The following is a 12,097-nucleotide window of genomic DNA, read 5'->3' on the forward strand; positions in this document are numbered from 1 at the left end:
AACTTGACAGGGCGACGTCAACTGGAAACCTTGAACCTTCGTCTGAATTTTCGATCGAAACAGAGCTCGGTTTTACGTCGGTTTAATTTCATGGTGGAAAATTTCTTGATCGATTGATGTTGTTTTTGGAGCACCGTCTCATAGGATCTGTTATTTTCTGTTCTCCGTCGATTCTTTGTGTCCACTGAGAAGATAGTTCACTGAGATGCGGTTCTTCTCTGTATTACATCACATTTATATCAACAACATTTTCACCGATAAGGTTGACACTGCAGCTCATTCTCAGTTTTTACATCATCCTAAGCGGGCCTTTATTTGTACTCATAGTTTAATGAACCAATTGGTGTAAATGACTCAGCGGGTTTAACTTGAAAAATTTCGATCCTCTTATTATTTAATTCAATTATAAATTATATATATTTAATTCTTGTTTTCCATATAATGGTAATTAATTACACAGAAGCTACCGAAACACGTTTTCTTAAACAATTAATAAATAATAATCTCGCATTTTCATTGACTGTGTACAATAAAGAGATGTCTAATGTCATATATTGCTGCCATATGATTTGTTGTAAAATGTAAATGCTAGATGCCATAAAACTTTGTTCGTGAATCCTCTCAGTTCGAAGATGCTTGGGCTTCATAAGAAGCATATTGCCACCGATAGATCATTACGATTTAATTTATTGCAGGGTATTGATATTCACAGGAAGTTCTTCCCCATTTATTACCCTATTCCAGAACCCCTCGCATCGTTGCAGTCTGCTTATTCTAGCATTTTTTTGGGCTCGTCTCAGCCCGCGTCCCGATGAACGGCAATAAAGCTGCTCGCTAAAGTGCCTGTACTGAGAACTTTCTTCACCATCTGCTGAGTATTATCACATTTTTTAGTTTCCTACAAATTTTTGATGCGCTATCAAGATTTTTTGACGCCTAATTTGTATCTAACTTTTATTGAACGAGAGTTGTGAGTGCGTATAATTTAAGTACTCTAACTGGTTTTCTTAACGCTACAACTTCATCATCAGCGTTATTCGACAACCCACTGAGTAGCATGTGATTCAGATTTTGAGAGAAAAAGCTTTCTCGTTATTTTTATGAAGTAAAAAAATGCATTCAAGATTGCCAACAGCATTCATTGCAACTGTGCTGGATAACAGCCCCCACTCTGGTATTCAGCAAGAATTTATTGAAGATTTTTGAGTGGATTTTCCAGCGGACAGAATTCTTTTCTCGTCGTTGACGATGGCCGGCACTCTTTACATATTTTGTTTGCAAATTTGAAGTCATGTTTCCTTAATCCGTATTTTGTCTGCTTGACCGACGGGGACTGGTTATCGGATTTGCATTCGAAGATTTTTTCGGCTTTACAGCTGAATCGAAACTTTAAAAATTATTTATGCGCTGCATGAGAAAGTACAAATGGTTTTCCATTTGTTTTAATAGTAAAAATTAATGAAAATTTAATTAGTATCTAACTTGAAGATCAAAGTTTCTAGTGTAAATCTTTCAAACTGTCTCGACGTAGAGTTAAGTTTACCGTTCCATTGTAATTTTTTGACAGATTTCATCATATTACACTTTTAGCAGTGAAACTTGGACTGAAGAAATGGACAAAATTCCTTGTAACAGTCGAATGAGTGTTATTTTGAAGGCAAAGATCTTGTCTAGAGTTATTGTGATGTTTTTAAATTTTGAAAATAGTAGCAATATTTCATAATTTCCAATTAAATGACACTGTGCTAAAAAAACATGCACCTAAATTGACCTCGCCATTAATCAGAACTCTTCTCGCTTATCTATTCATATAGGGACATGACACGTCTAAAAAATTACACCAATTGTGCAAACAATATTGTTGACAACAAAATCTCAATCAAAAGAAAAATAATACTTTTCTCAGTGTGTGTTTTTAAATGCATTAACGAGAATAAAAGGTTACGGCGTTTAAATAATGTTGAATTTTCTTCTTCTAAAATACCGTTCCAGAATTCCAATTACTATAAATAGGGATTATCACATTTTAATGTTTCATCTTTGCTTGAAGCATCAACTCTTAAGGTGTTTTTTTTGTCGACCTTATAAGGAGAATTTCAAAATTGTTCGTAAAGAAAACATTGTTGAAATGAAGTTCTTAATTAATTTTTCCTTCAAGTTAACCAGATTCCTAATTTTTCTCCACGGATACTCAGTTTTGTGCCTTTGGCATCATAAATAAATGTATTTCGAGTACGTCACCTCGCCTTGATAACCCGAAGGCAGTTTATATTTGTTACTATTACTATCACTATCTGTTACTATTACTATTTGTTATATTTGTTACTATTAACGCCTTTACTACGTGCTCTGGTTATGACACTGTGTATTTTGTTGCGCTTGTCAGTTTGGTGTGTAGAGTCTCGACATGCAACAGCTATTTCGGGCAAGCAGTATTGGCACGAGCTTTGAGATGCATAAGCTACACGTGGCTAAGTTCCTCAGACTTGTTAAGGGATATAAGTATTAAAATCACTTGTTTGCTTGAATCGCAAGTTAACCAGAAATTTAAAAGCAAAGAAAATACCACAAAAATTCACCATATCTTTATAAGAGAAAAGGTTTCGGAGTCCAGCTCCATCGTCAGTTCATAACTCAAAATTCTGTTCAGAAAAAGTTCAGTTCATTTTACTTTGCTTTTAAATTTCTTGTTTAGGGATGATGTATGGGGGCAGATTATGTGGACGAACATGTCCGCAAATTATGACAATGGAAATGTTCTGTGTGTGTTCGTCTGTGTAGTTGTGACCAAGGAGATTATAATGAACAAGAAATTCCTAAATTTTGTTTGTCTGAATCAATTTGATTGAATTTACAAAAGTATAATATAAGTAAGGAACGTCTACATAATATTTACTTGACGATCTTACTAGTATTTTTTAAAGTCTGCAGAATTTTACCGCTGGTATATTAATTAGTGTCAATTTAGTGCGTCGAAACGAATTGAACGAATATACAGTGGTATTTATGGAATAATTCGCCGGTTTAAAGGCTCCTTATTTACCTGAGCTCACTTCAAAATGTGATATATTTTTCTAGTTTATATTAAGTGCATTTGACATATTTCACGCCTATGCCATGATTATTTATGAATTCACTGTAATTAATCATTACATAAATAAGAGTAGCAACGCTCATCACCCGAGGACTATTATAGCTTTGTTAGCCCTTAGACATCTCTAATCTACATGTAATCGTTGATAAATGATCGTATGAATCATAATGCAGGCATGGAAGGTATTTGGTCATTATTTTACATGTCGCTCAATCATATTTAGTTGCCGATGTATGCCTAAGCCGTTATAATTCTCATGTTCAAGCCTTATTAATAATTTCCTTAATTTGTTTTTTGAATTACAATGAGCATTCGATGCACCAGTATTTGTCGTATCATGATAATGTTGTGTTGAGATGAATTCCAAAATTACGAAACTCTCGAATAAACATTGAAGCAGTAGCACGATACACATTTAATTGTTTAAACTTTATTTTTAACAAGTTTGATTATTTTCCCAATTGATTCGTAATGGCTTCGAACATTCGTAAAATGTTTATACTGGTATTTTTTTCTTTGTCAATGCTCTTTAAGTTTTTTATGGACGAATAATTTTGTCATACATGAAAATAAGCAAATTGACGAGTCGATCGCAGAATCGCATAAGCTTAGTAACCTGGGGCCATACTTTCAAAATTCGCTAAGTGAACGTAAGTACTTACGCACTATTTTCTTGTCTATGATTGGTGGACTTTGCTGCTTGAAAGGCCGTCAATGATTGGTTGGTGAACTTACGATCTCTTAACTTTTTTTGAAAGTATGGGCCCGAATCAGCTAGACGTGCGCCGGATTCGTACCTAATCAGTCTGACTTGGAGTAACCAAATTAAAAAGGACGTTTTCACCCGCGGAAGCCCTTCTCTGCCAATGAATTAAATTCTTTGAACGCGTATGGGTACTCAAAGTTTCTGGATTGGTCTATTCCCTCCTACGTAGTTTAGCCTACCGACTTTTCCTCGGAGTCTCCAGAGAACATCCAGGGATCGCTCGCTTCTAGAGTTTATGTTGAAGTTTTACGGTCGAATTTCCGATCCACGGCGCTGCATCTGGTCGCTTTTCGGCGTTCTCCAGCGGTGCGTGTTAATTAATTCCCAATGTGGCCACCATTGAGTCTCGGTATTCTCGTTGGCCACGTCCGCTGACTCAGCTTTTGTGCCGGCATCAGGAATTGGTAGGCAAGTTGCCTCTTGCCAGCCTTGAGTCGCCTGCCGTCGATCGATGGCCTCGCAGGACGACAGAGGCCCAGCCGAAAGGAGGGCACTGCTCTGCTCTTCTTCTTTATAGCTGTTCCTATTATCATCATCCTTTCGTTTACTTCTAGTACCCAGTTTTTTTCTGTTAAATGGGTTATTTAACGGTTTATCATCTGTTCTTAAACACGATTTTTACCATTTTGTTGATTTTATTTTAGTTTATTGGTGTATTGACTATGTCTATTTAGTATTCGTCAAGATGTTGCTGCTCCACTTGAATTGTTTACCATATTTTCAATTTTTCAATTCTCCTATTTATACTTTTGATAGAGGAAAAAAAGTTGTCACAGCGATTACTGCACCTCAGAATTCCTTGACCAAAAGACAATTTACTCAGTAAGTTGCCAGGGCACCAGATGAAATTTTGATTATTTTCTCATCAACGACTATGCCACTAAATAACATGTGTGATTATTATCACATTTAAACGGTAGTTGTAATCTCATGCGTTTTAAATTTTCTCAGTTTTTAGGCGGAGATTCGTCTTGGATTGCCTTGATTTCATGCCAGTCGTTAAGTGGGGCTTTTGTTTGAAACGGATAATAAGTTTCACGCATGGAGAATTTTTCAATTCCTGTTCTAGTCTCACTTATGAGTTCAATGACTGGCCTTTTTTACTTTTTCTCAAAACTTTTCTATTATTATTGTTTTTCCATAGTTTATCGAACGCTCTCGCTGTTATTATGTGCCTAAATGGAAAATTTTCCAACTTTTACGTAAAATGAAATACTATACCGTATTGTTGATTTCTTCTGGGTTTAGAGAGCAATGAACATTGTACTGCGTCGAATTATTATTAGATATTCTATTATTTTTGACGTGTTCTCCATTGTCGATTTTCGCAAATGCCATTAATTTCTAGTCAACTTATTATAGTTATTCTAAGTTATATGTGTAGATTCTTCTCGTATAATTGTCATCGTATTTTCTTTAGTTTATTAGTGACTGAAATAAATTCTAATGTAACCTTAGTTGTCATTCACACAAATAACGTTTCTATTACTACATTTAAATTATTTACTGAAATAAATTCCAATGTAACCATAGTTATTATTGCAACGAATGATGTTCCTATGACCTACACTTTGAAATGTTGTTCTCTCCTAGGCCACAACATAGCTGCGAAACTATAAGCAACAACCGAGCAGTTTGTGGAGGTCAGGGCCGTGTTTATGAAGCCCTGTACCTGGTCTAACCCAACACCAACAACCCAAGCTACCTAGAATAAATTAATAAGTGTATTGTAGGAGGTCTTCAGTGGCCTATGTTGGGCTACGCATGGTTCACCAGCGTATTTTAATAGGGTAGTAAACATGCCTGAAGTACTAACAACGACTCCTGCTATTGCCCAGCCTTGCTGAACTGCTTGCTGCTGAGCTATAAGTGAGCTCACTTATAATAGTAAAGTAAGCCTCACGAACCTCCTTCACTAGCTGTTACAGCACAATCAAGCCGTTTGCATTCTATTGCAAGGAGAAGTCGTGCATTGTGTTATGGAAGTACATTTCTGTTTGAATTCAATTGTACGAAGCCTGTTTTTATTTCATCGATAAGGCATTTGATTGTATTGAAGAAAACGATGTTTCCGAGACTGTTACTGTGAAAAGAGAACATGATATTATCATTGTCAAACACTGTAGAGTTAAATCTGGGATTCATGGAAAAATGCATGCTGATTTTAGATCATTGTCTAAATTGCTTTGAAAATAGGCATGAAGAATTAGAATTACGTTCAATTATACAGAATGTTGCAAGTACGCATGGAGTTTGCTGCGTAATTTGAAAAATTGTTCAACCCGCAATTGAGCAGAGGAGCCATGTGGGGTTAATTACTGGCGCAATTGATTTGCTTGTTCTCGAGGGAGCGCAGCTGTCGCTGCATTTGGTGATTTGAAGGAAGGTCTTCGTTCAAGATAATTTTATTGAGAAAATGCTGATTCGCTATCCGTGTACAACTGTACATATATTCACGAATACATTGTACATTGTGATAGTCTTAAACAAAATTTTTAAATGAAAAAATGTTGCAGGGATAAGTGCGACTCTTTCCGTTGGACTTTCCGATGACAAGTATTTTCATTTCAGTTTTCTTTCCAAATTCCAAGTTTATATGCATGTGTTGGCATTTTCAACATAATTCCATGATCTTGAAACGTAAACAGCGCTATGTATAATAAGATACATAGTTTTCTAATAAAAAGTAGTAAAAGAAAAACTTACAATTCCATCCCCAAACTTTTAAAAGTGGATTTTGAAAGAATACACAAGTGTGTTGTTTTTTACTTTACTTATTTGTGGCTGGTAAAATCTGCAATTTCTCGTAAGACTGGTACTTGGTAATTTCTAGTTATAAACTGGTATCTCTCCTAAGCACATCGACAGATCAATGACTCGCAGTAATTTTTCGGTCACATGGGATCGTTAAAACGTTCAAAATTTCTTGAGTATTAGTAACTATGGCTGCCGAATTTCCATGAGCTCGGATTTCATTTTGAAAATGTCTTCTGTTTACATGACTTACTCCCATCTTCCTTTCTTTCTTAAATGATAAGCCACTGTAGCATGTGACAATACAACCTCACTATATATATATATATATACCTACGTGCGCAAGACATAGACCCGAGCTATACTACACGGTCTAAGTTTCTGATTTAATTATTAGATTGCCATCAAGTATTATCTACATGGTTAAATAGCCATGTTCAATTTCAGCTTTAATAATTACGATGAGATATGGTTTTCAATGTTTATCAGCTCCTTTCCGCAGCATTTACCTATAGAGGAAACCTTCATCCCCTATTAAGATTCGCCCTTTATATAATAATCTATCGTCAGTTCTTTACCGCATTTTTTTGCCTTAATGTTCCCAGTGAGTTTCATCCTCTACAAATATATACATATATTCATCGATTCTTTCCCGCAGTCTTTGCCTTAATTTTCCCAGTAAGTTTCATCCTCTACAAATATACACATATATTCATCGATTCTTCCCCGCAGTCTTTGCCTAAAACCTAAATGTTCCCAGTGAGTTCCATCCTCCACAAATATATACATATATTCATCGATTCTTCCCCGCAGTCTTTGCCTAAAACCTAAATGTTCCCAGTGAGTTCCATCCTCCACAAATATACACATATATTCANATATATACATATATTCATCGATTCTTTCCCTTAATGCTCCCAGTAAGTTTCATCCTCTACAAATATAAACATATATTCATCTATTCCTCCCCAAAGTTTTTACCTGGAAGGCCGCGAGAAAGTTTCATCCTCTACAAATATATACATATATTCATCGATTCTTTACCGCAGTCTTTGCCTTAATGTTCCAAGTAAGTTTCATCCTCTACAAATATACACATAATACATATATTCATCGATTTTTCCCCAAAGTTTTTACCTAGAAGGCCGCGAGAAAGTTTCGTAATCAAGACTTGGCAGGCTTGGCCTAATGAGGTGGCATGCAATTAGCGCCCCTGCAGCTGGCATTTACGATTTTAAATTTGTGCCTCCAAGAGTGAAGCGCTTGAAGGTCACCACAGCCTTGACTTTTCTGCGTGTACGGTTGAGATTTCATCCCCCCCCTCTTGTTTCCGAAAAGCTCATTTCTCAATTTAGCTTTTTGATGTTAGAAAATGTTACCGATGTAGATAATTTCCAGTAATTGGAGTATTGTATAAAATTTGTTTTCTATTAATTTCAACTGCACCTCTCAAGTTCTGTTCCGTATATTATTCTGACTCGGACCTATATTAAGTCAACCTTAATGTTGCAAAACAGTCTCACTCCCCGTTGTTGTTTTCAAATATTTTCTCTCATCCGAATCTAATTGTTAAAAATTGCTGAATATTTTCCTGGTGTGCAGACATTGGATTGGGCCAGGAACAATACGACTACGACGACGCAGGCGCTGCTGATGATGACGAGAAGGGCGGGAAGCACGAGGTGCCCAGTTTCAACGTACAGCCCATGGTCTTCAATCCGACTGTCGGGGAAACTGTAAACATTCCCTGCACCTCCGGCACCAAGTGTAAGTAGCTTCGAGCCATGAAAGACCGTAAAATTTGCATTTCTACCACGATTTCCTGCCAGATTTTTCTAGGAGATCATTTTTGAAATGTCCCTGTATATCATCTTTTAGACCTAGAACATTTTATCTCATCTAACATGAGCTCCGCTCTGTGCAGATGACAGTGCGCTACTTATGAAACGCAGGTACTTCGATGATAGTAAAGCAGAACAATTGATATCCGGCGATACTTTCTTCTTCGTGAAAGACGATCGTTATTCCATTCAAGACAACGTATTCACTATCACAAACGTACGCAAGAGCGACTCAGGCTACTACAGTTGCACCTACCAAACCCCGGACATGAACATTAACGTAACTCATACTTTAGACGTATACTTCTCAGCAACGGTGAAACCTGAACATAAGATTATCGAAGCAATCAAGGGCGACAAAGCCGATCTGGACTGCAACGCTGATGGCAATCCCAAGCCAACGATCACATGGACCAAACAAGGAGGCAAGATGCCCTCTGGAGAAGCTCAGGAGCGCGGCACTAGCATCATCTTCGAGGAGGTCGACCGCCACGTCCACGGCACCTACGAGTGTCTTGCCCAGAACGGAGTAGGCGAGCCTGCTAAAGGCACGCGTGAAGTCGTCGTCTTCTACCCGCCCGAGATTCGCACTGAGAAGGTCAGGTTCCGTCCATTGTATAATGATTTAAATGTTGTTACCCTTGTCAATGTTACTCGCATTTAAAGGCTCCGTAACTAGGGTTACCGTCAACAGTTAGGAGTAACTAATCCATGGTCTGCTTATACATTTGCCGTCATCACAGTTTTTCGTCTGTAAAGCCCTGGTAATTCTGGTTTAATAGCACTTGAATAGCCCATATTATAGGGATGGACTAACCTTCATCAGTGTTACTCGTTTCTTTAGTTCTGGTAACTAGGGTTACCCTGCATAGAACAAAGGTTTGACGAGTAAAACTAGTTGAATAAAGAATTAACATTTATTTTATTACCGGATTTAACTGTGTTGTACATCTTGACTCTCAGTATCATTAAACTTGCTAAAACTAAAAATGTATTTTCAATGAAGTCTAAGTTTCGTCTAATTTTATGAACATTTTTTATGATCTGCAACTTCATTTTTACTCATCACAATCATCGATGAAGCACTTCTACATAGAAACTTCATAAGATATATCATTCAATCAGCCATGAAGCACTTCTACATAGTAATTTCACAAGATATATCATTCAATCATCGATGAAGCACTTCTAGATAGTATTTTCATAAGATACATCATTCAATCATCTATGAATCACTTATACATAGTAACTTCATAAGATATATCATTCAATCATCAATGAAGCACTTCTACATAGTAACTTCATAAGATACATCATTCAATAATCAATGAAACACTTTTACACAGTAACTTCATAATCATATGATATACCTATCATTCAATCATACTTCTACAGAGTATCTTCATGAGATATATCATTCAATCGTCGATGAAGTACTTCTTCATAGCAACTTCATAAGATATATCATTCAATCATCAATGAAGCACTTCTACACAGTAACTTCACAAGATATGTCATTCAATCATCGATGAATCATCGATGAATCACTTCTACATAGTAACTTAATAAGATAAATCATCAATGAAGAACTTCTACTTAGTAACTTAATTAGAAATTCCTCTTCTCAACAACCGTGACCACGAACAGGAGATCGTGCACACCGGTAACGGCGACAAGGTGGAGCTCGTATGCGTGGTGCATGCCAATCCTGCGGCCGAGGTTCAGTGGACACACGACAACAAACCTGTTGACCGCGACACCATGGCCGAGGTACACGAAGGTGGCCACCGCCACCTCCTGACCATCGAACAAGTGTCGGAAGCTGACTTCGGCGTGTACCAGTGCAGCGCTTCGAACAAATACGGCGCTGTCTTCGAGGAAATCAAACTGACCGGTAGTTATTCGAACCCCAGATTAGGAGATCAAACTGACCGGTGATTATTCGATTCGAACCCCAGATTAGGAGATCAAACTGACCGGTGATTATTCGAACAATTATTCGAACCCCAGATTAGGAGATCAAACTGACCGGTGATTATTCGAACCCCAGATTAGGAGGTCAAATTGACGGGTAGTTATTCGAACCACAGATTAGGAGGTCAAATTGACGGGTAGTTATTCGAACCCCAGATTAGGAGATCAAACTGACCCAAGATTATTATGTTGAGATACGGGCAGTGACAGATCATATTTCTTGGAAGGTTATTGTTACTAATCATCGACAAGATAATTATTTGGAATTAGGATGATTTTGTGGTTAAATTTATAGAAGAACGGGTGCTTTAGAAATCATGTTATCGAACTTCTTGTGTATAAAAAAAAACAAGAGTATGATTGATAGAAAAAATGTATCAATAACTATGGTTTCGGCCTAAACCAGAACCAATTTATAAGTATAAGATAACAACAATTATTCTGTGCTGCTCACCAATAAATATTCTCGTAGTGATGGTCACTTTTTCATTTTATATTTAAGTACTCAATAATTTTGTATATTTCAGATGCTCCAAGTGCTCCCGCCATCACAAGCGATCCTCACAGCGCTGAAGAATCTTCCTACACACTCACGTGGACCACGGAGAGCTATTACCCCATCACCGCCTACACCATCACCTACCGCAAGACTAAGGTCAGTGATGGAACATCACCGCCTACACTATCACCTACCGCAAGACTAAGGTCAGTGATGGAACATCACCGCCTACACTAACACCTACCGCAAGACTAAGGTGAGTGATGAAACATCACCGCCTACACCATCACCTACCGCAAGACTAAGGTCAGTGATGGAGCATCACCGCCTTCATCACCGCCTACACTATCACCTACCGCAAGACTAAGGTGAGTGATGGAACATCACCGCCCTCATCACCGCCTACACCATCACCTACCGCAAGACTAAGCTCAGTGTTGAAACATCACCGCCTCATCACCGCTTACACCATCACCTACCGCAAGACTAAGGTCAGTGATGGAACATCCATGCCTCCATCACCCCTACACCATCACCTACCGCAAGACTAAGGTCAGTGTTGTAACATCACCGCCCTCATCACCGCCCATGACCGCAGTCTTAGCCATTACCTCATGACCGACTTTCGTGGGGGATATAGAATGAGTGCTGGAGCCACATTTCAGCTTCGCCCTCACACATACTTGCTAAAATAAAACAAAATGTGGTTGAATTTATGCCCTATTTTTCTACTACGCCAAAAAAAACGATCCCCGTAATTATAGTGACGTTGAAAACTACCTCAAGTTCAGCCACCGCAACTTTATCAGATTACCAGCGTAGACTTCACTCCCACATGCACTTCTAACCACTACACAACTATGGCACATGTGGAATAAACATAATGGATTCATATTTTCCCCAAATCGCGCACTCGAGCTTTGTTCCTGAACAAATGCTACACTTCAATTATTCGGGGGTTTTGTGGAAATTCATGAACGGACCCATGAAAATATGTTGATAGAATTCACAACTTCAAGTTTTTAATTTCTCGGGCATTTTTTGAAATTTCAGATGTGTAACTGTGTGTGCAAAACTACGTAGTGTGTAAAAACTACGAGCACAAATAAAGAACGTTCGCACATCGTAGTCGTGCAAGTCACTAGTGCAAAACTTGAATTATAACGACG

General features: G+C 37.8%; 1 protein-coding gene across 4 annotated transcripts in view; it reads left to right on the top strand.

Annotated features, from left to right (window-relative positions):
• The window catches only part of LOC108679164 (protein amalgam), a 137,087-nt gene that overhangs the window by 114,679 nt on the left and 10,311 nt on the right, over nt 1–12,097 (top strand). For all 4 annotated transcript variants that reach the window (XM_047884070.1, XM_018167751.2, XM_018167752.2 and 1 more), the window contains 4 exons: nt 8,217–8,381; nt 8,539–9,053; nt 10,103–10,349; nt 10,957–11,084. In XM_047884070.1, the coding sequence (XP_047740026.1) occupies nt 8,217–8,381; nt 8,539–9,053; nt 10,103–10,349; nt 10,957–11,084 (1,055 nt within the window). The remainder of the gene's footprint in view (nt 1–8,216; nt 8,382–8,538; nt 9,054–10,102; nt 10,350–10,956; nt 11,085–12,097) is intronic.

This window comes from Hyalella azteca, unplaced genomic scaffold, assembly GCF_000764305.2.
Source record: "Hyalella azteca isolate HAZT.00-mixed unplaced genomic scaffold, Hazt_2.0.2 contig14472, whole genome shotgun sequence".
In the NCBI taxonomy this organism is placed as follows: Eukaryota; Metazoa; Arthropoda; class Malacostraca; order Amphipoda; family Hyalellidae; genus Hyalella; species Hyalella azteca.